At 32.7% G+C, this 27,386-nt stretch overlaps 2 protein-coding genes across 2 annotated transcripts in view; one reads left to right on the plus strand and one right to left on the minus strand.

Moving 5' to 3' along the window:
- The window catches only part of LOC134700154 (uncharacterized), a 106,008-nt gene extending 93,037 nt beyond the window's left edge, over nt 1–12,971 (plus strand). The window contains exons 48-57 of the mRNA XM_063561518.1: nt 981–1,110; nt 2,138–2,322; nt 2,761–3,111; nt 4,969–5,096; nt 6,962–7,222; nt 7,896–8,079; nt 8,540–8,782; nt 10,296–10,425; nt 10,826–11,007; nt 12,416–12,971. Coding sequence (XP_063417588.1) covers nt 981–1,110; nt 2,138–2,322; nt 2,761–3,111; nt 4,969–5,096; nt 6,962–7,222; nt 7,896–8,079; nt 8,540–8,782; nt 10,296–10,425; nt 10,826–11,007; nt 12,416–12,747 — 2,126 coding nt within the window. The 3' untranslated portion in view covers nt 12,748–12,971. The remainder of the gene's footprint in view (nt 1–980; nt 1,111–2,137; nt 2,323–2,760; nt 3,112–4,968; nt 5,097–6,961; nt 7,223–7,895; nt 8,080–8,539; nt 8,783–10,295; nt 10,426–10,825; nt 11,008–12,415) is intronic.
- A 7,555-nt stretch (nt 12,972–20,526) lies between these two features.
- Nucleotides 20,527–24,626, minus strand: LOC134700158 (uncharacterized). Its single transcript, XM_063561522.1, has 4 exons — nt 24,403–24,626; nt 22,355–22,505; nt 21,573–21,718; nt 20,527–20,845 (listed from the first exon to the last, which is right to left on the minus strand). Exons 1-4 carry the CDS (start codon nt 24,443–24,445, stop codon nt 20,730–20,732), a joined length of 456 nt encoding a protein of 151 aa, XP_063417592.1. The 5' UTR covers nt 24,446–24,626; the 3' UTR covers nt 20,527–20,729.
- Between the last annotated feature and the right edge of the window lie 2,760 nt (nt 24,627–27,386).

A 27,386-nucleotide genomic window follows, 5' to 3' on the forward strand; every position in this document is an offset into this window, starting at 1 on the left:
TTTATATACCCCCGCTTATACCCCGCTTTAAAAAAGGGGGTATACTGTTCTACCTCTGTCTGTCAGTCCGTCAGTCCGTCCGTCAGTCAGTCCGTCCCATGAAACTTTCGCCACATTTTTCTCAGGAACTACACATCCACCCTTTCTGTAATTTGGTTTCAGGATTTATATAAGTCAGCTATACTGTGTGATGCGTTTTCAGATTCATCACTCGACAACTTCCTGTTTACCGAACACTTGCATATTTTTACACTATTAATATTATCCACTTGCGGCGGGGGTATCATCAGTGAGCAGTAGCTCACAGTTTCACTTGTTAATTCATATTTGTATTGAGATCAGAAAACAACTCACTTTTATATATATTTCACTTACCTAATTTAATCATGATATTATTTCACAATTACGATATTTGAAATTACTTCTGGTTTTCTTTCTTATGTTTTATGATTATTTTCTTTTTAAAAGAATGATATTTACTTGAGTATTTCTTCAATGATAATTTGTAAAATTATTTTCCAATTTTTAAACATTTTAGCTTTAATTATAATACACTATTATTATTTCATAGTATTTGTAAAGGTGAAGTATTTTTCTTATAATTATTCAATAAGTTAACTACCCAGATAGAATTTCACAGCAAAGAAAAAAAAAACCAAGGATTATTTTCCTCCGGATAAAAAAATAACAACAACTACCATGACATTATTTTCTCAAGATCAAATTTCACCCATATATAATTTTGCTTTACAGCATCATCTGTGTCCATGGGGACACATTCTCCATGTTCTCCATTTATTTTTCAATATGGTATTTAAATGAACTTTAAATTGTTCATTACACATTTCTTAAGTATAGGGAATGGAACTCAATGACTTCATATTAAGTCAGCAGCTTGGCAGTGGTGAGTTAAAACAACAATTAACGAGGAAGTTTAATAATTTTATATTCTGTTGTTTATTTGTTAAGTTTTGTTTCAGGCACCTCTGATTTCTTTGGTCTGAATTGCTACAGTGCAAATCTTGTGTGGATGAAAGACAAACCCAGTTATGTAGTAGATTATAATCATGATACAGACATCAATTCTATCAAGGATCCATCATGGCTTGGGTAAGGTTTTAATGGTTTTAAAAAACATTTTCATACATTTAGTTTTTTATTACTGTGGATTCATTTATTTTTGTGGGTACCAATTTTTGTGGATTAAGAAAAACTTGCATATTCATGGATATTTAATTTCATGGTTTTGCTGAAGTCTGCATACAAACCTATAGAAAAATTATCATTGGTTGAATATTTAATTTCGTGGTTTGACTGTGCCCACGAAATCCACGAAAAATTGGTATCCAACGAAATAATAAGAATCCACAGTATATATTTAAGGAATATACATGATAAGGAATGTGATATGTCACATTAAAGTCTCAAATTTGATATTAAATAGATTAGACTGAAATACTTACAGAAGTTTGGTGGTTTTCCATTTAGGAGATTTTCTCTGAACCACAGGTGTTAACTTTTGAAATATCCAAGGGGAGACAATTCATTTTTGGGGAGATTAATTTAATCATAGGCTAGCTACTAACTGTTTAAATAAAGAATAACATATGGTAATGATTCTGACCACTTTAAATCTTGAGAACGGTTAAGATTTTAAGGTTTATTCTTGGTAGTATATTAATTAGAACAAGAGGATATGTCATAGTGAATGCACAACTTCCTAGGTCGAAGGTCAAGGTCAAAAACTTTTGTTTCAGTTGACAACCCAATATCCTGTGGTACAGATTACCTGCTCTATCACATGCATGTATGTCTATATCTTGAGAACTTATTATTTCAAAGTTTATACTTGACAAATGACATGTATATTAACCAACACTAGAGAGTCATTCTGTATATTCAACTTCCTTTGCCAAATATAACACTTTACCTTAAAAAAACATAGAACAAAATCATTCACAGCACATAACAAGACTAAAATCACATGCAGCAGGTAACTTGACTATGTAATAACTTTTTTTAAAAAAAGGGCCTTTTATCAGCGCATCCATAAAAAAGAAATTACCACATCGTATTCACAGTAGGTCCCACAGAGATGGCTCTTCTCTCAATGATGTCTTATTTGTTCTCATTTTAGATCTGGATCTTCTTGGCTAAAGGTTACACCATGGGGACTAAGGAAAGCCCTGAACTGGATAAGAAATCACTATGGAGATGTTCCTGTATATATAACAGAGAATGGTATCTCTGATAAAAATGGAAGTCTACATGATGATCATAGAATATACTTTTTTAAAAATTATATCAATAATGTACTTAAAGGTAATATAAGATGTGTAATTGTTTTGACTGTTTTTTAATGTCCCCCACGTGTATCTGAGGGAGCATTAAGTTTAACCTTTGTTCATCTGTGTGTACTTCCCAAATTTGTTTTCTGTTCTCTAACCTTAGATGGTCTCAACCAAATGTTATGACACTTAAACACAATACTTATTACCACTAAATACAGATAAAATTTGAATTTTGAAGACGTCACTTGTCCCCTATAAATGAAGATAGTTGGCAGGGTCTGTTTGATAAATTGTTCATTTTCTAAGTAGTTGTAGAACAAATAATATGCCAACAATCATATTCAGTTGACAAATTACAATGAATATTTTATGACTTGACAGTGATTTTATAAATATTCCCTGCATAATTTTCTGTAGCTGTATTAGTGTTGTGATAGCTGGTTAGTCCAACTTGTTTGATTTCTTTCAGCAATTCAATTGGATGATGTAAATGTCAAAGGATACACAGCCTGGTCACTGATGGATAATTTGGAGTGGTCCAGAGGATATACAGAGAGGTATGGTCTCCACTATGTCAACTTTAGTGACCCAAGCAGGCCCAGAACTCCAAAGGCATCTGCTAATTTTTATCGAAACCTTATTATCAACAATGGCTTTGTTAACCAAGATAACCATCCACCATTTGAACCTGTTAAGCACACCAGAGATCCAAATAAACTACCAATGATGGATGATTTCTATTACGGAACTTTCCCTGATGATTTTGCTTGGAGTTCAGCCACAGCTGCTTACCAAGTCGAAGGAGCCTGGAATTTAGATGGTAAAAATATTAAATTTAAGACGGAAGCATTTTTAGCTGTTATTGTTTAATCTGAAAAACAGGAATCTAGTAACATAGGGATTGATACCAAAACTCATATTGTTAACATGTTCTTGTAAGATCTCTTTCAAATTTGTATGACAGTCCCTCAACCTCTTTGAACAGAACGTAGGTTAGAGAGTTAGCTTCCAATGTTTGTTTTTTTTATTTGTATGCCCCACCTACCATTGTAGAGGGGCATCATGTCCTCTAGTCTGTGCTTCAATAGGTTAGTTTGTTCATCTGTCTGTCTGTTCATTAGTTTGTCTGTTTGTCCTGTTTCAAGTTAAAGTTTTTGGTTGAGGTAGTTTTTGATGAAGTTGAAGTTTAATCAACTTGAAACTTTGTACAAATGTTCCCAAATCTTTCTTGTATGTGTTGTATTTAGTCTCATTAAAAATGTTAATTAGAACTGAGGGCAGAGTCTCCTAATTTTCCATGTGTTTATTTCTGTGTCATATTTTGTTAATATTGTTTGTCATATGTATATGTTCCAGACCGTATGAGTATTTGGAGCGTACGGTCCGGACCGTATACGTATACTTGTATGGTCGGACCATATGAGTATACGTGTATGGTCCAGTGCGAGCTGACCATACATGTTATTAGATCATATGGGTTAAATTTAAACAAATTAACATTCAACTATATTACAATCTTTATTTTGAGTTTTACTTATTAATATTATTACAATTACACGGATGAAATTAACAAGTGAACAATTGAAATTAAATATTTGTTTAATTGTAAATCTTGATCCTAAATTTGGTACTCTCAACCAAATGTTTACCAATGTTAAACTTGCTATACCATAAGTAACGTACTAATGATTCTTACATATACATTTTTGCAGTTCGTGTATGTTCCTTAGTATTTGCATTTTTTTGTAAAGTTGCTAAATATATTAAAACATTTGTCCTCCCACATTATATTTACTTCCGATATTTTCAATTTTAGTGATCATAATTCAATTATTTTACTGAGTGATCAACATGCTAAATACAAGAGATTAACAGATTCAATTAGCTCAATTTTTAAAATCATCAAAATATAAAGGTTTATTTTCAATTTAACTTTTTTATATCAATTTGAGAGTTAAGTTATATTAATCTGTTATATGCATCTAATTAACTTTGCCAACTTTTTAATATAATTTATTAGTATGACCGTATGAGTATTTTTTAAAAGTACGCATACGGTCCAGACTGTACGTGTACGGTCCAAATACTCATACGGTCGGGAACATATATATGACAATAGATATTTATGTTTTCATCTCATTATAAGATATTTTTTTTGTAAATTTGAACATCTTATATATAAATATAAAAAAAAGATGTAGTATTATTGTCGATAAAACAACAGTCCCCACAAGAGACCAAATGACACAGAAATTAACAGCTATAGGTCACTGTACAGCCTTCAACAGTTAGCAAAGCCCATCATGCATATTCAGATATAAAAGGCCTCAAAATCACAAATGTAAAACAATTCAAAATAGAAAACTCCAGGTCTAAATAATGTGCATGCTTGGACAGTGGTGAATGTCATATTTAATTTTGTTAGAGAAACATTGAATGAATTTTGATGTGAGGGTTGTTTCAGAATTAATTGCAGGGGAGTGGGTTGAAGGCACTTCTTTAAAAAATGATGGATGGTTGTTTTTTTTTTATAAAGATTGCTAAACATATATGAAAAATAATCATTTAAAATTTAATTCAGGGTGGGCTAAAATGAAAAGTGCCCCACACATTTATTCTGGAACAACCCTGAAATGTTTTTCATATACTGTTGTTTTAATAATACAGTTTATTTTAGGTAAAGGTCTAAGTATCTGGGATACCTATTCACACAATGGTAAAATAGACAACAATGCCACAGGCGACATAGCTTGTGATAGCTATCATAAATACCATGAAGATATCAAGTTAATGAAAGATATGAAGGTTTGTTAACTTTTCTAAATTTAATTGTTAGTCTATTCTGAATAGGCCTTAAAAGGAAGAAGCTTTGCTATTTTTGACTTATGTTAATACGATCAAAATAACATTAATAAAATATTCACCAAAAAAAATAAAGAAATTATTCATGGGGGTTTGAATATATAGTGATTTTACCATCGGTTGGCTCTTTATGACAAATATTTTACCCTGAGCGATAGCGAGGGGTAAAATATCGACATAAAGGGACAACCTGTGGTAAAATCTAGATATAACCAAGCCCCCATGAATTATTTTGATTCTAATAGGACAATTACAGCAATACTTTTGGATCAAAGCGCTCTAAGTGGAGACAAATATTTGCTGTTTCCATAAATTAACGCACTTTTAGATTGGCGCGAAATAACTGAGCAAACAGAATAAGTGACATGCTCAAACTATTTACAATAACGTATTTAGATAGATTTGGATGAATTTAAGTGATAATTTACTTATATGTCTTCTATGTATAAAAAAAATGGGCTTATACCGCATTTTAACATTGTTTGTTTACGTTTCCTTGTTGTGATGATTTTAGGTATCAGAAGTGTGTATTTTCCCGTAAAATTCTTAAATTATTATGTCATCATTCTATGACGTCGGGTCCTTTATTCATAGAAAAAACATATGATGTGGGAGTACGATCAGGACAGCCAATGCAATATATTCGTAGATGTTAGAATTGAAAATAGTCAATTTTATTTATTGGAATTCACAGTCTATAATAATGTATTTTCAGTTTGGGGCATTGTGGGAGAGAAATTAATTTCATTAAAAGTCTTATAAGTTCCCTTATATCTGTTTTGTAAAGCTTATAATCAATTATATTAACCCTTTCACCGATTGCTGCCCAGACAGAAGCTACTCTGAGACGATGGCTTCCCTGGCTATTATATTACTCAAGTGGGAGATCTTCATAATAAATGTCAATAAAAACTTGTTTATGATTATTTGTGTATTTATTTCATTCACTAACACCATGTTCACGGTTTGGTTCATGTTTTGACAATTTTTTCTTCATAAAATATTCAAATTTCGAATTTTTGGCATTATCTAGATCAAATTCACAAAATTTTTATGAGGCTGTACAAATTCCTCACACTGATCGATGTCCATTCCAAGTTTTTTGTACACAAAACAACATTTTATGTCAAAAAAGTATACTAGTTTAGCTTCAATTCTTCCATATTCTTTCAAAAAAAATGTTCCCTCATTTCAAATTCTCGTAAATTCTGTAAATTTCCACTGATTTTGACACGGTTTTCAACAAAAGGAAGCGCCATGTTTTCACTTTCATCCTGGTCATTCATCAAAGAAAGATAACTCATGTTTGCACTGTTTGAGCGGGAAATATAAAAGAAGTATTCCGATCCCAGTAAAACGGGACTCATCGTCAGCTGTCTGAAGCGTGAATCCCGGTAAACCGGGACTCGTCGGCAAAAGGGTTAAGAAAGTAAAAAGGATAAAACTGCATAGTTTGCCACGGAATATTTCATTATCAATAATTAAGAAGGCTTTACAAATAAATTTTAAAAAAGTCAGCGAAGCAACCTCCTTTGTACACTAATGAGCACCATATAGCACAAATGAGTTTAATAAGAGCAGAAAGGATATAAACTAGTTTATGGGGTCATTTCATACCAAGATGCATAAAACCCTAATTTATGCACCTACAATAAACTTTCATCTAGAAGCAGATGTAAACAGTTCTAATAAACAAGATGGCCTTTTTTACCATCTCTAATATCAACAGAGTTCTATATATTTTTTTTAAATTTCAACTGCATGGATATCAGCTAGCCTGTTTAAGATGTAAACATTTTTATTTACAGATGACACACTATAGATTCTCTATTTCCTGGCCAAGAATCTTACCAGACGGCACTGCTCAATCTTTCAATCGTAGGGGAGTTGATTACTACAATAACTTGATAGATAGTATACTAGCTGCTGGTATAACACCTATGGTTACCCTGTACCATTGGGACTTACCACAGACCTTGCAGGACAAGTACGGAGGATGGGCTAATGAAACAATGTCAGACCTATTTGCTGAATATGCAAGAATTTGTTTCAGAGAATTTGGAAACAGAGTAAGATAATGCTTAGTACAGTAAAATAGCTTGAATAATATTTTTTTTAATAACCCATCATCATGATTATGAGTGCAAATATAGAATAGCTTTTTTGAATCCTTTCTACTGTAACCTAAAATTTTTATGTTCCTAATGTTTTAGGTTCATTCTTGTCAGACCGTATATTTATGTTTAGTAAAATTATTTTCTCAGAACTTTTAACTAGTTTATCAATAATATTTGGTCATTACTTTTTCTTATTTCACACAATTTTGAAAACTGAGTTTGTAAGAGTTTCAGATAATTTTTTTTGTTTAACTTTATTTTGGAGGACACACAGAGATATATCTTTTTCACATGCCCCTTGTACCTTTAGAAAAAAATGTGTAACAATTTATGTAACTTTACTTTCATTGTAAAAATTAACTTCATTTTATGTGAAAATAGTATTTTGTCATGTTGTAAAATATATACGAAACATGGGGATAACATGAGTTACAGTTTACTCCTGGCTTACGTGCCTATAAAGTTTTACCCTTTTAACATGTTTAAAGTTATAAATGGTAAGGACTTTTTTATACCCTATTGTAAAATATCATGTGAGAAAAATAATATATTGATTCAAAGAAAGCTACAAAACAGCGTATTAACTTAAGTATGTTACAATAAAAGATAACTCACTTTATTGTAGGTGAAATTTTGGATAACACTGAATGAACCTCGAGTTGTAGCCACCCATGGGTATGGTGATGGTGATATGGCTCCAGGAGTTAAAGGACCAGGGACCACAGTATATGTAGCAGCCCATAATTTGATCAAGGCTCATGCAAAGGCTTACCATGTCTATGATGAAGAATTTAGACCAACTCAAAAAGGTATGGCTTGGTTTTTTCTGTACTATTTAGTTTACATTTTTGTATCTTTAATGCTATTGAAATTATTGAACCAAAGTATGCATATATACTAAACTTAATTCTGTACGACATGTTTTACATTTATTAAGAATCATTTACCTGTCTTATTTTGACTGTTAAAATTATATGACACATTAAAATTTTGACCCATTAATTTTAGTCCCAATCATCAAAATATGTATGTTATGCCTGGTTGCAGAAAAACATTAAATGTAACCCTAATCATTCAATTCTTATTGTATTCTAGTTTGGTTTATATGACCTTGGCCTCGTTTTCTTGGATCTTGTTTTAAAGTTAATGTGGTAGTTTTAGTAAAGCTTTGTTTTTAGGACTATCAACATAACATTGCTGGTAAGTAAAGAAGGTGACATTCAGTGTGTAAACTCTTGTTTCTATTTTGTATTCCTTATTCTTTTGCAGGAAAAATTGGAATAACTTTAAATTTTGCTTGGCATGAACCAAAAAACTTGAATAATCCAAATGATCTAGTAGCAGCAGAAATAGGGAACCAGTTTGAGTTAGGCCAGTATGCCAACCCTGTCTATGTCAATGGAGATTATCCTGATGTTATGAAGTACAAAATTGGAAACAAAAGTCTCCATCTTAATTACAGCAGAAGTCGTCTTCCAGAGTTTACTGATCATGAGAAAAACTTCATTAAAGGTAAATTTACACATATAAACTAGATCTTTACTATCAAAAGCACAATCAAAACAATAAACATATATTTGGTTGCTTGCAAAATTTAGTTGTTTTACAGTATTGGATTTATTATATACAGAGGATTCATCAAATATGGCTGACAATCTCCTGCATCATAAAATGAACCTAATTTTACGCTATGAATAGATCAACATCTAACAAAACCCTTATCTTTAATACTTCAGAAGTAACAAGAATAATTTTCCTAGGAATTGAGGGATACTAACTTCTTGTATAATGGATCTGAAAAACTTCCCTGTATCATTCATGATTTGAAGTGTTTCTAAACACCCTAACCTGAGGTTTTCTTTTGATATACAACCTTTCAAGAATATTTAAATCAGATAATATGACTCATATTTTTAGCTCATCTGGCCCAAAGGGCCAATTGAGCTTTTCTCATCACTTGTCGTCAATCATCGTTAACTTTTACAAACAATTTGGCCAAATTTAACCAAACTTGTCCACAATCATTATTGGGGTATCTAGTTTTAAAAATGTGTCTGGTGACTTGGCCAACCAAACAATATGGCCGCAACGGCTTAAAATAGAACATACGGGGGAAATGTAGATTTTGGCTTTTATATCTGATAGCAAAGCATTTAGAGCAAATCGGACAGGATAAAATTGTTCCTAAGGTCAATATTTATAAACCCTGAAATTTTCAGACCATTCAGGCAACTTGTTGTTGAGTTGCTGCCCCTGAATTGGTAATTTTAAGGAAATTTTGCTGTTTTGGTTATTATATTGAATATTAATATAGATAGAGATAAACTCTAAACAGCAATAATGTACAGTAAAGTAATTCCTCAAAATAAGTCAGCATAACCAAAACGGTCAATTGACCTCTTTTAAAAGGAGTTATTGTCCTTTATAGTCAATTTATAACAATTTTCATGAATTTTGTAAATTTGTCAAGTTCATTATAGATAGAGATAATGGTAAGCAGCAAGAATGTTCAGTAAAGTAAGATCTACAAACACACCACCAAAATATAATTTTTTCATGAATCCATCTGTGTACTTCGTTTAATATACACAAAGGACCAAGGTAAGCGACTCAGGCTCTTTAGAGCCTCTAGTTTAGGTGTCTACTCGCTATGAAGCTTAGGTCAAAAGAGCCTCATGCACCAGAGTATTGTCATCCTGGAAAAAGAGAAGTGACTAACATTAAAATGTCAAATATGATCGTCCTGAATGCTGATATATTTGTCTGCATTTATTATTCCCTCAACCTAATTGTAGATGTTCCTACACTGTGACAGCAGATAAATAAAATCGAGAATGGAAGCTTGAATTAACTTGTGTTTTCCTATCCAGCTATCTGGCACAATGTTGTTTTTCTTTGCTTGTCTAGATAGGTCTTGATGTTTCTTTAGGAGTAGTCAGGTGTTGTTGGTAATGATGGTCTGTTGTATTGTCCAATATTTTTGATAAATGCCTTTTATTATTTTTATGTTATTTTCTCTTTCCAGGCACTTCCGATTTCTTTGGATTGAATTTTTATTCTTCCAATCTTGTGACAATGAAGTCAACTCCTAGCTACAAAGTGGACTACAAGGAAGACCCTGATATCATATCAACAAATGATCCCACATGGATTGGGTATGCTTATTCAACTTATAATTCATAAAATGTTCACTCTAAGTCCAATTGAATAAGTTATTTGAATGGTATTCTGTTTTCCTGTGTTTCTTATGTATTGTTAAGATTTGTTGAATACATGCACATTGCATTAATGTGCCATCATCTGATTTGAAATAAGCTAATTTCCCCAATTAATAATGTGTTAATACTGCTAAATTCTTCATAGACAATCATTTTCTTTAATAGTTTATATGATTTACATAGGTAAGGATTTAATTTGCTAAAGATAAACATAAGGAGATGTTGGTATATATTTGTTAAGACAGCACCTTGGCAAGTTTTGCACAGTACCTTTAGTTTCATCTTTATATTTTTATCAAACATTATACTATTGGCAATTGTATGAAACTAATTGTAGAACTGGATCTGCCAAAAAGGTAACACCATGGGGACTAAGGAAAGCTCTGAACTGGATAAGAAATCACTATGGAGATGTTCCTGTATATATAACAGAGAATGGTGTCTCTGATAAAAATGGAACTCTACATGATGATCATAGAATATACTATTATAAACATTATATCAACAATGTACTTAAAGGTATGATTATATTTCCATCTTATATTTATTATGATTGAAAATATCTTTTAGGTGCCTTTTGTACAAAGTTGGTCCTCATGTGCAAAAAGCATCAATTTTGATGTTTTTTCGTTCTTTTTCTCGACCTGGAAGTCTGAGGGATGCTAATAGATGCATCAAACTGTAGTTTACATGAAGAATGGACTTCAGTGAACACATTTATTACAACAGTTTTTAGGTCTGAAACTGATCTTGGTACATCTGTCTAAAAAAGGTAATTTGCACCAAAATTCAGGAATTTTTTCCGATTTTAAAATTTTACTGGACCTGAAGTAGCCATTTCCTTGGCGAATATTGATAATAAACACAATAGATAGTTATATGCCTGGGGGTTTACACTATTTGTCAAAGTTTCAGTTCTCATAACTCTGTGTTTCATGCCTCAAAGATAAGCCCACCCCTACGATTTCAAATTTTGAAGTTTAAATTTGAGCTGAAAATGAGTATTAAATCTGAGAACAATGACAATATATAGTGTAAGATTGAGGAAACATGCATACACTTTGAATAAAATGGCAAGACGATGACCTCCAAATGTATGGAGAGCCATTGGTGCCAAATAATGGTGGTCTGGGTACGGCCATAATATTATGGCCCCTGCATGGCAAAGGTAAAGGTGCACGTTTCTGTCTAATAGGATTAATCTGACCTTGACCTCATTGTCATGAATCTTAAAAAGTTTCTTTGATACTAGTTATAAAACGACTTTTAATTTAATTCAACTTTAAATTAATATGAAGTAAAACAGGTGAGACATTTCAGTATGTGCATAAAAGTAGTGAAATATTTTATTGTTAGTAATTGTAGAAAATGGGACTTCAACTGTCCTAAAAGACTAAGCAATTTTCATACCAATGAATACAAAATTGAGTAAAATGAAATTATTTTACCATTATAAAAAACAAATGTTTTTTACTTAAACTGCAGTTGAAAGAGAGCAACTATAAAAAGTATCATTTAAAGTCAATTTAATAGGTGACCAATACAGACTCCTTGGAGCCTCTACTTTGATTGAACTTTTAAATGAAATTAAGAAGATGTGGTATAATTGCCACTCCACAGAGACCACAGAAATTATCAACTACATGTCACTGTAATGCCTTCAATACTGAGCAAAGCCTGTACCTCATAGTTACCAGTGATTAACTCAGAAAAGACAAATGTCACCTCTTAATTTATGTACAAAATAATGAATAAAAAAATTAAAGTTTTGCACAGCAACAAACTACAACATTTTACCTTGTATATGTATAGATATTTTCTTGTTCAATATGCTGTACAAAGAAATAAATGAACTTTGTGCAAGTTTATGCATATTTAAATATTAAACTTATTTACTCCACATCTTTAAATTGTTTTCCTTTTTCAGCATTAAGAGTAGATGGTGTGAAAGTGTTAGGATACACAGCCTGGTCACTGATGGATAATTTTGAGTGGACAAGCGGATATACTCAGCGGTATGGTCTCCACTATGTTGACTTCAGCAATCCAAACAGAACAAGAACTCCAAAAGCCTCTGCACGATTCATGAAGGATCTTATAGTTCACAATGGATTTTTCCCTGAACCTAAACTATCCACAGAACAACCACCATTGCTTATAAGAACACTTTCACCTTGTACATCAGGGTCTAAAACTATTTACACTTTCTCATATTTAGTTATATTAGGTTTCTTATATATTGTAAAATTATTATCATGATGTTATATGATTTTGTAAATTTGTTTGACCTTGTAAAAATTGGGAATAGTGTAATCAGACAAAAAATAACTATTCATTTTACAACCTAAGTAATATGTATTGGTACCATGATTTAGATCCTGGTTAATAATTTCAGCTTTGTTTTACTCATAACCCTACAAATTAAAACTTATTCCCAGTACAAAGATTGAAGGGGTATTTAGGAATAAATACTTTTGTCTCTACTACTTCTCTTGTTTTTGTCTTCAAGCAAACAACAATCAATTAATTAAAGTCTGTAGACTTTTATGTCCCACCTACGATAGTAGAGGGGCATTATTATGTTTTTTGGTCTGTGCGTTTGTCTGTTCGTCTGTCCGTTCGTCTGTCCATCCGTCGTACCGTATGTCCATCTGTCCCACTTCAGGTTAAAGTTTTTGGTTAAGGTAGAAGCTAAAGTCGAATCAACTTGAAATTTAGTACACATGTTCCTTATGATATGATCTTTTTAATTTCAGAGCCAAATTAGACTTTTGATCTCAATTTCACAGTCCAATGAACATAAAAAATAAAAGTGTGAGTTTCAGGTTAAAGTTTTTGGTCAAGGTAGTTTTTGATAAATTTGAAGTCCAATCAACTTGAATCTTAGTACACATGTTCCCTATGGTATCATCTTTCTAATTTTGATGACAAATTAGATTTTTTACCCAATTTTATGCTCCATTAAACATTGAACATTGAAAATGATAGTGCGAGTGGGGCATCCGTGTACTTTTGACACATTCTTGCTTTGAATATCTCAAAAATTAGAATCGCAATTTAGGTTAGATAACTAAATTGCAATAATAAATGCACACAATAATTTCTGAACTGACAGTATGTGATCAATCATGATATTCAGACCTCTTCATTATAAAGACAATAACATGTGGTTTGATGGTCAATGAAACAACTCTCCACAAAAGACTAAATGACACAGTCAAAGAAATGGAACATTTATAGCATAATTTTTGGTTCATATTGTTGTCAAATTCACACTACTATTTTGTAAAGTTGGTTATGTTGACTATGTTGAGGTTCTAATTGGGGTAAAAAAAAGAGGTGAAAGATTCAAGAATGACATTCAAACTCATAAGTGAAAAATAAACATGGCTAAAAAAAATAAAAAAATACAAACAATTAAAAACCAATTGTTCAGAGAACAGTTGAAGGTCCATGTATTTTGATATGAAAGTGATAAAATTTGGTTTAAAATGTAATTACTTGCGTCAAATGATAGCTTAATGAACGCTGATTCCAAAAATATATAGTTTCTATGAAATATTTTTTAAATAAGGGAGATAAATTGTTACTTCCGGTTTGAAAAATGTTTCTCCTAGTATTATTTGAAAGTTTACTTGACACTGATTCCAAAAATATCTCGTTTTATATACTTTTATATTAATAAAGTACAAAAAATAGCTACTTCCGGTTTACACAAGGCCACTTCCGGTTGGCTTTTCCAAGGTTAAATGGCTTGAAAACAAATTCAAAAAGTCTCATGGCTTTATCATGTATACATGTACATATGAGGTAAAAGCAAAGGTCAAAATCTAGAACATTAATTTAACCTATGACCTTAAGCTTAATTTCAAGGTCATCAACCAAGGACCTCAAATCAAAAGACCCTAGGTCTTAATTATATTTGGTTCATGAGTTATATCAACATATGCATATTTTTAAATAAAAGAGGGGAGAAAACTCTAATTTAAAGTAAGCATTCCCTTAAACCAATATGTATGTGTTACGACATGTCGTAACTAACAATTAAGTAAAAATATGTTGTCGATATCTTATATCGTGTTTGAAAAGAGGTGAAAATAAGCCAAAATCCAAATTTAGAAATGACCTTTGACCTTGACCCTATTTCCTTTTTTTTGGACTAAGGACCTCAAATCAAAAGAAACCTAGGTCTCTATCACTTATGGTTTACCAATTACAATTACATTTTACTTATTTTAAATACAGAAGGGGAAATAACTCTCATATGGAGTTTCCTGACCGCTTCGATCAAAATTATTTCTGAGGATATAACGAGCATATTGGTGAAATTATTTTCTCGTAATCTTTAACGGTTGGGAAGGAGATTTGTACACAAGAAAAACAGTGTTTGGGAAGATAACTCTTACAATAAAAAGTGTTCGGCTTAACAGGGTCAGTTTCAAAATCGTAATAACTGTTCGATATCATATGCAAACAATCAAAGCGACATCTTGCGAAACAAAAAAGCACCGTCAGGATAAAGTTTGGGAAGAAGAAAAAAATAATTATTATAATAATCAAGAAGAAGAAAAACAATAGGTCTTTCCACAGAAAAGTGGAAAGACCTAATAATACACAACACACAACATGGAAAACTAAAGACTGAACAACATAAACCCCAAAAAAATCCTGGCTTGATCTCAGGTGCTCTGGAAGGTAAAGCAGATCCTGCTCCACAGGTGGCACCAGACATGTTGCTCATGTCAGTACAAACCTGGTATCTAATCTAATTGTACTCGGCATAACAGTTACAGGGACATGGAAATACTGGGCGTCCATCCTTCCGCCCATCTAGTTTTGTTAGCGCTCTCATGAGTACAATTCTTGACAGATTTTATTAAACTTATATTATAATTTAATACATGTATCAGCAAAATCTCGGAAGAGTTCTTAAATGGTGGATAATCGATTATTTTAGAAGAGTTATTCCCCTTAAAAAAAAATTAAATTTATGGGAAATGGCCTCATTAGCTCTCACAGGTACAATTCTTGTCAGATTTTTAAAGTTCTATAACAGTGGACGATCAAATCTTTTTGAAATGAGTTATCCCCTTGGTAAATATTAAATAAGTTTAATTCTGGGGACATTCGAGATCTGTTCTTTTATTTGGTAGGTCATTCCCAAAACGGGGACAGAATTATAATTGTGACATTAAAAATATATCTGCTATCATCTGTGAAATGGATACATGTATATTCCATAACGGACAACCAACTCCTGATGGCGTCCAGAAAAGCTTACAAAAGGATGATTTGAACTTCACCACTAGGTACTCTTGGTTTAATAGCTTTGTAGTTGTAAGTCGAGAAATGAGACAGACATACATTTTTTTGTGACTGTATCTGTTGTATCTTTTATTTAAGTTCAATGGGATAGGTACATTCAACATGGTCATCAAATTTGAATTATTAAGTGAGAGAATATCATCTATTTAGTGGAAAGTAAAGTTAAATTTCTGTTCTTTCTCACTAAAATTTTCCTTAATGAAGTTCCCCTCAAATGATTTTTTTTTCAAAGTTGGATTTATCCCTCTTTATTTGTTAGGTTGTAACTACATTTTCCTTATGAAACTGAATTGTTTGCCGCAGACTTGCTGCAAGCTTGCAGCAAACAAAAAGTTTGCAGGAACACAGAAAATAGTGTTTGCAGATGTTTGCCGCTAGCTTCAAACTTCCCGCAAAACATTGCTGCAAGCTTGCAGCAAGTTTTCAGAAACATCAATGTATGCTGTAAGATTGCTAGAAAGTTTAAAATAATAAAGAATGTTTGCGCAAGATTGCAGAAAACTTTGACCATTCTACATGTTTGCTGCAAGATTGCAGAAAACTTTGACCATTCTATATGTTTGCCAGAACATTGCAGGAATAACACAATATTGACTGGGCATGCCTAGTTGGCACTTCCTGGATGCTTACAATTTGAAATTGTGACTAGGTCATGTTGGTTGTGTTTGGAAATGCATTTCACATAAGAAGACATCAAGGAGGCATTTTGGTTCAATAATATGGGATAATCAGTATGAAATTTTGTAAGTACAAATGATTCATAGAACTTCATGTTTTAATGAAATAATTAATGTTATCCTCATACATAATCAATTAAGCAACTTTATATACATGCTATTATAAGTTTGAATTTGTTACTGATGTACTGCACCATCATGATCATGTTTATTAAGATTAAGTTAAATTCTATAATGCAATAATTACCTAGCTTTATAGTCTCAATACACATTTGAGATTTAACCTTAATTGTTCATTTTTTAATACAGGTATATTATGTCATTTGAAAATGACTCCTGCCCCTTTTTCAAAAGTCAAACGCATGTATGTATTTCCTTAAATCGCATGAGTTTGCAAGAATTCTTTCAATGACTTTGTATAAGGACAGGAATTGACTTTTCAAAAATGTTGCTGTGTAATTTGTAAGAGATAAATTGAATGTGTCTTTACACATGACATAAGTATATGTGTAGTTCCTGCAAGTTTGCAACAAACAATTGCCGCAAGCTTGCGGCAAATCTTATTTGCGTAATTATGTGTGCAGCAAGCTTGCCGCAAATATCATTTGCATCGTAAAATGGTTGCGGCAAATGATTGTCACAGGACGTTTTTTTTTTGGTAAGGGTTACCATTCTTTTTTAGCTCACCTGGCCCGAAGGGCCAAGTGAGCTTTTCTCACCACTTGGCGTCCGTCGTCCGTCGTCGTCGTCGTAAACTTTTTACATTTTGAACTTCTTCTAGAGAACCACTGAATGGAATGGAACCAAACATGACATGAATATTCCTTATGAGGTGCTGACCAAGTGTTGTTACTTTGTAGCCGATCCATCATCCAAGATGGCCGCTAGCGGGGGACTTAGTTTAACATAGGACCCTATGGGAAATGCATACAAATGACTTCTTTTAGAGAACCATTGAATGGAATGAGATCAAACATGGCATGAATGTTCTTAATGTGGTGCTGACCAAGTGTTGTTACTTTGTAGCGGATCCATTATCCAAGATGGCCGCCAGCGGGGGACTTAGTTAAACATAGGACCCTATGGGGAATGCATACAAATGACTTCTTTTAGAGAACCACTGAATGGAATGAAACCAAATATGGCATGAATGTTCCTTATGAGGTGCTGACCAAGTGCTGTTTCTTTATTGCCGATCCATTATCCAAGGTGGCCGCAAGCGGGGGACTGAGTTTAACATAGGACCCTATGGGAAATGCATACAAATGACTTCTTTTAGAGAACCACTAAATGGAATGAAATCAAACATGGCATGAATATTCCTTATGTGGTGCTGACCGAGTGTTGTTACCTTGTAGCTGACCCATTATCCAAGATGGCCGCCAGCGGGGGACTTAGTTTAACATAGGACCCTATGGGAAATGCATACAAATGACTTCTTTTAGAGAACTACTGAATGGAATAAAATCAAACATGGCAGGAATGTTGCTTATGAGGTGCTGACCAAGTGTTGTTACTTTGTAGCCGATCCGTCATCCAAGATGGCCGCCAGCGGGGGACTTAGTTTAACATAGGACACAATGTTAAATGCATACAAATGACTTTTTTTATAGAACCACTGAATGGAATGAAACCAAACATGGCATGAATGTTCCTTATGAGGTGCTGACCAAGTGTTGTTACTTTATTGCCGATCCATTATCCAAGGTGGCCGCAAGCGGGGGACTGAGTTTAACATAGGACCCTATGGGAAATGCATACACATGACTTCTTTTAGAGAACCGCTGAGTGGAATGAAATCAAACATGGCATGAATGTTCCTAATGTGGTGCTGACCGAGTGTTGTTACTTTGTAGCTGATCCATTATCCAGGATGGCCGCCAGCGGGGGACTTAGTTTAACATAGGACCCTATGGGAAATGCATACAAATGGCTTCTTTTAGAGAACCACTAAATGGAATGAAACCAAACATGGCATGAATGTTCCTTATGAGGTGCTGACCAAGTGTTGTTACTTTGTAGCCGATCCATCATCCAAGATGGCCGCCAGCGGGGGACTTAGTTTAACATAGGACACTATAGGAAATGCATACAAATGACTTCTTTTAGAGAACCACTGAACGGAATAAAACCAAACATGGCATGAATGTTCCTTATGAGGTGCTGACCAAGTGTTGTTTCTTTGTAGCCGATCCGTCATCCAAGATGGCCACCAGTGGGGGACTTTTGAATGAAATTAAACATAGCCTGAATGTTCCTTTCCTTATGAGGTTGTGTTGTCACTTTTAGCCAAATTTCATATTTTTTAATATGATTTCAAAAACCCAAGTAGAATCAGGTGAGCGATACAGGCTCTTGAGAGCCTCAAGTTTATGAAACAAAGCACGACCAACTCTTTTAATTTGTCTTTTAGTTTTAGTCTTTTAAAATGTGTTGTTATCCAATCACAAAACTAGACACATTTGTAAATCGGTAAGATACACAATAATGACAATACAAAAATAATTGGTTAAAAAGAGTTTTTATATGGCTTCAAAATTTTTGTGCCGTATATTGGTATCATGTCGTTGATCACATCGCCGGAAGACAGTTGGTTTCCGGATACTAACTTTAGTATAAGAAGATAGAAATCTATGAAGTTTATAACCACAAAAGGAATGTCGGGATTGATTTGGGGGGGGGAGTATGGTACCAACAGTTAAAGAATTAGGGGCTAAGGATTTTTTTAGTTTTCAGACAATAACTTGTGTTTAAGTGTATGAATCTTTCTGAAACTATACCACATGTTTCCATACCACAAAGGAATGATTATGATTGACTGTAGGGGGTTATGGCTCAAACCATTGAGGAATAAGGAGGAAAAGCAAGGGTTTCCTGGTTAATAGACAACTAAGACAATTGTAAAGCAGTGTAAGGGAGGTAACATTTAAAATACAATCTGTGTATGTTTGGACTTACATCCCTTACACTTCTTTTAAACTATGTATAAAGAAATTTCAACAATTCAAAAGAATATTTCAACAATAGTTTTTTTCTTTCTGCGCTCAGGGAAGTAATTTATTGTATTATTTTTCTTTCTAAAAAAAATCTACTATAAACTAGCTTTTGATTTGGGATTACTTTGAACCGTTGAAAACATAACCAGAGACATGTATACACATATACGATTCAATTTTTAAGGAGACTTTGTCCCGTCCGTTTTTGCAGCCATTGTTTTATTCCCATGTATTTCGAACCAATAAAGTCTTACAATAGATATAGGAAAGATGCGGTGTGAGTGCCAATGAGACAACTCTCCATCCAAGTAACAATTTAAAAAGTAAACCATTATAGGTTAAAGTACGGCCTTCAACACGGAGCCTTGGCTCACACCGAACAATTAAGCTATAAAGGGCCCCAAAATTACTAGTGTAAAACCATTCAAACGGGAAAACCAACGGTCTAATCTATATAAACAAAACGAGAAACGAGAAACACGTATATATTACATAAACAACAACTACTGTACATCAGATTCCTGACTTAGGACAGGTGCAAACATTTGCAGCGGGATTAAACGTTTTAATGGATCCAAACCTTCTCCCTTTTTCTGAAACAATAGCATAACATCACAACATAGAAAAACACACGATAAAATATCAATTGGCAGACTTAACTCAATCAAAAAACAAATTTGTTCAGTGGTCAATTTTGTCGTAATTGCAAGACAAAGTCCTTTTGAACTATGCAGTATATCTGAGATAGTAATTGTACACCTTATCCAGATAATAGCACAGGAAGAACAAGGTCAATTACGACTGTTTGCGTATGTCGTGTTTCAATCAAAGGTATGATTTACAATTATTTGTGGACCGAGTTTGGTGTTTACATGTTGTTTACAGTTTTGTGAATTGAAAATAAAATGAATGATGATTCAACATCTAATAGGGCCGGGTAGCATTTCATATAAATCGTCGAATACACTTGTTGTGCCTCAGTGTTATATTATTATATACGAAGGGAAAATGATATGCGGCTTCTAATCAACTAAAATAAATAAAGATCGAAAACTTTTATTCAGAGATTCAATATCGTCACAGTATCAAATATTTTGTTGTTATATGTTACATAATGTTGAACAAATTTTGTTATGCCTGGAGTATCAAATATTAGGCTTTGTTTGTGTGATTGTTCATAGAAAGAAATCGTTGATTAAGTGTTAGCAAGAAGTCTGAATTGATAAAACATTATGATAGTAGATTATCGTCGTCTTCCGAAAGCTGATTTGGTAACTGGATTTTTCCCTTTATCTCCACATGGTGGGTCTACATTGTATATCCAATCACAGGTCGACAGTTTTTCGTTGAATACAAGATCTGGAATAGAAATATTAACTTATAGTGAAAGTATAAAGATTGCAACACAAAACAGAGCTTTTAAGATTTTTGTTAATCTTGTTACATTAATAGTAAGTTGTATTACCTTTAATTGTGTAGTATACTATATATATTAAACAAAGCTCGGACCTGTAGAAACTACATTTGAGTTTAAAGTGTCTCACTGAACATGCTGAATTAACTAATCATCTTTAAACTAATCATATTTAAACTAATCATCTTTAAACTAATTATCTCCCCCAAAAGGACATGTTACTTATTGTTATGATGTACATATATAATGGTTCTATATAAGAAAAGAAACAACATTGCAGGCCAATGGTAGTATAGGTTAACTTTATCAGTTTTTTCTAATTGCAAAACAAATACTACAAATCTAAGCCTCAGAGTTGCAATATTTCTTCATGTTCATAGAAGCTAAGTGCAGTATATTAATACATAATTTCAGTATATTATTACATAATTTCAGTATATTAATACATAATTTCAGTATATTAATACATAATTTCATACATAATTTTAAAACAAAATATAACTTGCAGTTGTGTCTAAAGGCAACAAAGATGTAGGTTACTGTGACTGAGTTACACTAGGTTTTTTTGTAGAACTTAAGCCCCCTTTTAAATTATATCTTGATCAGTGTATTTGCAAAAGATTTATAAAACGACGTATACTTAAAATCTGTTCGTAATTACAAAGAACTTACTAGCTGAGCAAGGGTTATGTCCCATGAATGTTTCTGTGTTACAGGTGTAATAAGATCGACATTTCCAGTCAATATCAGCATATAGACCATCAGCTTTTCCTGTGCAGTCTCGGAGTGTTCCACATGGGGCACCTACATTTAACATACTGAAAAATATTCAATGTAAAATAAAGATAAGGAAGATATATACCACAATGGTATACCAGTAAGTAGTAAAAACAATCTTCAATGGCAATCACAAGTAACGAAGGAGACAAGATGAAAACCCAGGTGGTTGTTATTTCTCGTTTGAATACTATTAAGTGTTAGTTTCCATTTTGTCATTTCGCGGCATTTAAAAGCTTAATATAAGGCAAAGGTTTGGTTCATTGTTGAAAACATACATGGAGTATATACATTGTTTTGGTACTTGAAAGCAGAATGATGCAATTAAATACCTACCACTATGGTGACTTTAAACTATGCATAAATGAACACAGTATTCTTAATTTCTAGAATTTTTATTTTCTAGTTATAAAATGTAACAAATTTATATTTTCTGTTTTACCCTTTTTCTAAAATTTATATCCACTTGAGACGAGTGTTTGGTCACCTCATTTAATTAAACCATAAGATGCTGAATTCATTTCAGCAAATTGAAACGTTCCTAGAATTTTGGTTGTACCAAAAAGTGTTTAGTTGCCGTCCACACATTTTCGGCAATTTCTTGTGTGTCAGTTTTCGTTTTCTCAAATGTTTACTGGTAGGTTCACTGAGATCCTTGGCAACAGTTTAATACTTACTCATCACAAGCCTGTGTTACATTGTTGAAGACCTTGTTATCTGCGCATTGCACGGTTGAAGCCACACCACCTGTACATTGAAGGTACGTTTTGCATGCAGGCTCGTAAATTCCGTCTGGTAGGATAGAGCAATCAGCAGCTAGAGTTGAGGCTGAAACATTTTAAAAGACATATGCATGTTATCTAATTATAAAGTATGACTTACTTATCAACATTAAGACTGAAAATAAATGAAAGGAGAGGTACTCTGGGCCACTTTTTTACCAATTCATTTTGAAAATCGAAAATCGAAAAATTGATTTTAATGAATCAAAAATCAAGTTATATCCCATAGACGGTAAAATTTGTACATATTTGCTCTATGCTTTTACGGTTCTTGTATTTGAGGAAACACTATATAAGTATATAAAAAAAACATTACCAAAGATATTTCGATATTATTTTTAATTTGCCATTAAGCATTAAATAGGCATATCGAATGGGGGTCCTATCTTTTATTCATTTATTAGCGTGTTTATTATTTTTGTATTCTTATAAATCAACAGTTATTTTATTGCATTTGCTGGAACTCAGTGAATATTACATTAATATACAGTGATACAAATACTTTCACATAATTGAAGATCGTTTGCATTTCTTTATAAAATTTGCTCATTTCAGTAAAATTCTTTCCAGAAGTTCCATTTCTCATGGTCGCCACAACTTTGTACATCTTGAATTACCCAGCAGTAATTGGTTTTGTTTATCGTTCATTTATTTTCAAATATTCACTCCGATAATTTTCCCAATTATAGGTGACATGAACCCAAATATTGACCTCAGTTCATTTTTTTTATTCTTGACAACCGGGTTATGAAGTGAGTTAGGCTGAAGCAAGCATAACGAAGAACGTTACAAAATAGAGCGCTACTTGTATTACGTTAGCGATTATCCACAGTGAAATATTTTGACATGTGGTTGAATGTTGAGTTCCTATCTGATATCGAATAAAATTGAGAATGGAAATGGGGAATGTGTCAAAGAGACAACAACCCGACCATAGAAAAAAAAACATCAGCAGAAGGTCACTAACTGGTCCACAATGTAGCGAGAAATTCCCGCACCCGGAGCGTCCTTCAGCTGGCCCCTAAACAAATATATACTAGTTCAGTGAACGCCATGCTAATTTCCAAATTGTACACAAGAAACTAAAATTAAAATAATACAAGACTTACAAAGGCGAGATGCTCCTGACTTGGGACAGGCGCAAAAATGCGGCGGGGTTAAACATGTTTATGAGATCTCAACCCTCCCCTATACCTCTAGCCAATGTAGAAAAGTAAACGCATAACAATACGCACATTAAATTTGAATTCAAGAGAAGTCCGAGTCTGATGTCAGAAGTCGATATCGATGTAACAGTATATTTTAAAATATTTTAGAATTGGAGTCTTCATTTTATGTGATTTTATTGAATTGTAAAAGGGTTGACCAAAACTGTTCATACTAAAATTGTGCGCACGATAAAGGCTTTGACATCCCTATAAAATTACAAAAAGAAGCATTTTTAAAATTCTTATAATTCAAGTTTATGTACAATACTGACACCCTGATCCGAATTTAAAAATCAATTGCTCTCAAGGTAATAAACTATAGAAACACACGTCACTCTCTACCCGTGCAGGACCTGGCATATTTTGAATCCATTTAAGACCAACTTCGCTTAGGGAGTAATCACCTTATTTTCTTTAAAATAAAAGATATGATTTTCATTTAAAAATAGTGAAAGATCAATAAGGAATATCAAATCTATATTTAATATAATTAATCCAGAAAAAAACCCACCTAAAACTAGATAAGAAACTCCTATTAACCGAAGAAACACAAAACAAATGGCAAGAAATGCAGCATTGACTATTCAGTGCAATACCAAAGAAACAGAACAACGTCAGACAATTGACAGTATCTCAACTCATAAAGCATTTTGAAATGCAGAAATTTAACGTAAAAGTGAAGAAAAAAAACGTAATAGAAGAAGATGACAAAATCTAAAAAATGTGTTGACTTACCGATAATTGATGAAATAAGAACTAGACCAGCTAGGTACTGCATGTTTGAGTTTAAACGTACGTGTGGCTTAAACTGCTGGTGGATTTTAGATAACTATGATTGTGACCCAGTGTGATTTTCGTTTATCATTTATACCGTTATTACGTATGACGTGAATTACTTCCACCTGGTTATAATCCGGGCGTAACATCATGTCATTCCGTTATTCAATCGGTGGTATCATCTAAAACAAATAGAGTACGCCTTCCAATCATACAAAACAAACCACATAAACAGACCCAGACTGTTTACAGTGACCTTTCTTTAATGTGTTATTACTGATAATTTCCGTTTTATACCACTGTAACTTGCAAAGAGACAATTAAGTTAGAAAGTAAACTTAGATTCTTAGGAATGACTTATCACTTTGCTTAGAGTTATTACACTACTCGATATATTTAACGGGTTATGCATCTAAAGTCTATTTTCTTTAAATAAAATATACGTTTTCGCTTTTTTTCGTTCTCCTGCATAATATTTATTCTGACTCATGTTTGCACTTTAGAATTCTCTGGAACACCTCAGTTAAGTTATAGTAAAGAGATCTATATTATCAGTTTATTTCATTGTACTGTGACCACGAGCAAAACGGGGAAGACATATAGACATTTACAGTTAAATCAGATAATTAAACAAAATTGAAGAACAGTTATTTACAAAGAATAGAATAGTTTATAAAATATAACCGTTTAACAAGTAACCGAAAAAGCATATTAAAGTGTTATCAAATAGGACGAAAAAAATCTTACAGATCTCATGTAGGGACTGCATGAAGAAAACGAATTAGGAAGTGACTATTTTGCCGGCACCGGTAAAAAAAAAGAGCAAATTTTACTATTTTGCCGGCTCTGAGTAAAATATCTAAATACAAGCCGACACTGAATAGCCTATTTTTATAGAAATTGCTATTTGACCGGCACTAGCTAACAATAAAATGAATTTGTTGCTTGTGCTGGAAAATTAGAAAACATGTTATTTTGCTGGCATTGGGTAAGCGGAAGCCAAGTTAAAAACTATTTTGTTAACCCATATGTTATTCAAATAACTGACTTCTTTATAAACACACAGTTAAAATATTGAAGAAGCTAAAAATGCAACAGACAAATATCTTATGTTTTTTTGTCAATGGTTTGTTGTATCATTGATACACTGAAATGGACAGCATATTTGATATCATATACTCTGAGAACAAACACGCAGACACTTCAGTATGATATGAAAACACTGCCTTGAGAATAATCCCGTATCTCCTGTGAAGATCCCGGATGACATACAATACCACCGACTGACCTGTTCCAACAGCTGTGTATGGTAAAAATCGAAATAAATGTAAGACAACTTTGTATTAAACAGTAGATTGGTAGCAGTTTACTTATTTTAGATGGACACACATTTGATAAGAAATGAAATAGTAAGAGAAACCAACATGTCAATTAAAGAGTAAGTCAATGACCGACAAATGATACAACGACCTAAACAAAATGTGATTAAACCACATCTCCCTATTTTTAGTCCATATAGAGACAATTTTGCTCTGAATACTATATTTTGGTCATATAAAAGCTTCTATTCAAATTTCCTGAATTTTCATTAAGGTTTGACGAGGTTATTGATGGCTGAAAACCTTCAACCTCAGAATTCTTATAAACTGTAAAAAAAAAAAAAACACCAATCAATTATTATAGATAAATATGGGGAAATGAAAATAAATACTTCAAGTCAAACTTTTACTACAATTTGCTGATGATAAACAAACTTCTGACAAAATTTCATGAAATTCGACAAAAATTTGACAAAGTTTGTTTTATGCTTAACAAAACTTAAACCTCAGACTGAACCTAAATGACCCCCGACGGAATCAAGGGTCTCTGTGTCTCACTTTGCTATAATATTTATGCATCCTATTGCCGTACATAATTTTAGGCAATAAATGAACTCTGGAATTGATGCATATTTAGTGATTTATTCTTGATATAAAGTCGTGTCTTAACAATATTTCTGATATTGCATGTATAAATATACATTTATTTGACAGATCTTTAAATTTAGTCAGTTTAAAATAATTTTAGCAGTTAAAAAACAAAATTAACTCATACTTTTTTCATATTTTAATGGTATTACAAAATATAAAAAAAAAATTTAAACTAGAGGCTCTAAAGAGCATGTGCCGCTCACCTTGGTCTTTGTGCATATCAAACAAAGGATACTGATGGATTCATGACAAAACTGTGTTTTGGTGATGGTGATGTGTTTGTAGGTCTTACAAATTTACCTGTTATGAGAGAAGCTCACTTGACCCTTCGGGCAAGGTGGGCTAAAAAGCGATTGTGTCCAATTAAAAAAGGGAGAGATTCTATAAAATAATTGGAACATTTTTTACACTTAACTATTCAAGCTGATTTGAACTGGTCAAAAGTAGACAAAATTAAGATATGAATTTTTGCTCACATCATTTTTCAATTTTTGTATTGAATAAAATAGTTGAATTACTCAGTATTTATATGAAAGATGCACGAGATTTGTCTTTGAACTTTTAAGTATGAAACTGTGACACTTCGAATTCAGCTCCCTCAAAGCATATGATATGATAGTTTTACCGATTATATACTTAACTTTAACTAGTATTTACAATTATAAAATTGAGAATGGAAATGGTGAATGTGTCAAAAAGACAACAGTCCCACCATAGAGCAGACAACAACAAAGGCCACAAATGGGTCTTCAATGCAGCGATAAACTCCCGGGGATGTCCTCCAGCTGGCCCCTAATGGAAGCTTCAATTAGTTTGTTTAATTCTAATATCAAACGTAGTTATATTTTTTTACTTTTTGTTTTGTTTCATATATATGTGCAGGCTGGGACATTTCGTAAGTCGTTCTAACTTTGTAATAATTTCTGTCCTAAGAACATCTTATTGGACCGATCTTGATAATCAGGCCCTATT

This window comes from Mytilus trossulus, unplaced genomic scaffold (assembly GCF_036588685.1).
Source record: "Mytilus trossulus isolate FHL-02 unplaced genomic scaffold, PNRI_Mtr1.1.1.hap1 h1tg000125l___fragment_2___debris__unscaffolded, whole genome shotgun sequence".
NCBI classification, from domain to species: Eukaryota; Metazoa; Mollusca; class Bivalvia; order Mytilida; family Mytilidae; genus Mytilus; species Mytilus trossulus.

Excerpts from the sequence above, each read along its gene's own strand:
- LOC134700158 (XM_063561522.1), bottom strand. The coding sequence starts at position 24,445 with ATGCAGTACCTAGCTGGTCTAGTTCTTATTTCATCAATTATCG. Across the intron at positions 21,719-22,354 it reads GTAACACAGGCTTGTGATGA|TATGTTAAATGTAGGTGCCC; the intron begins GTAAGTATTAAA and ends AATATTTTTCAG. Across the intron at positions 20,846-21,572 it reads ACATAACCCTTGCTCAGCTA|ATCTTGTATTCAACGAAAAA; the intron begins GTAAGTTCTTTG and ends TTTCTATTCCAG.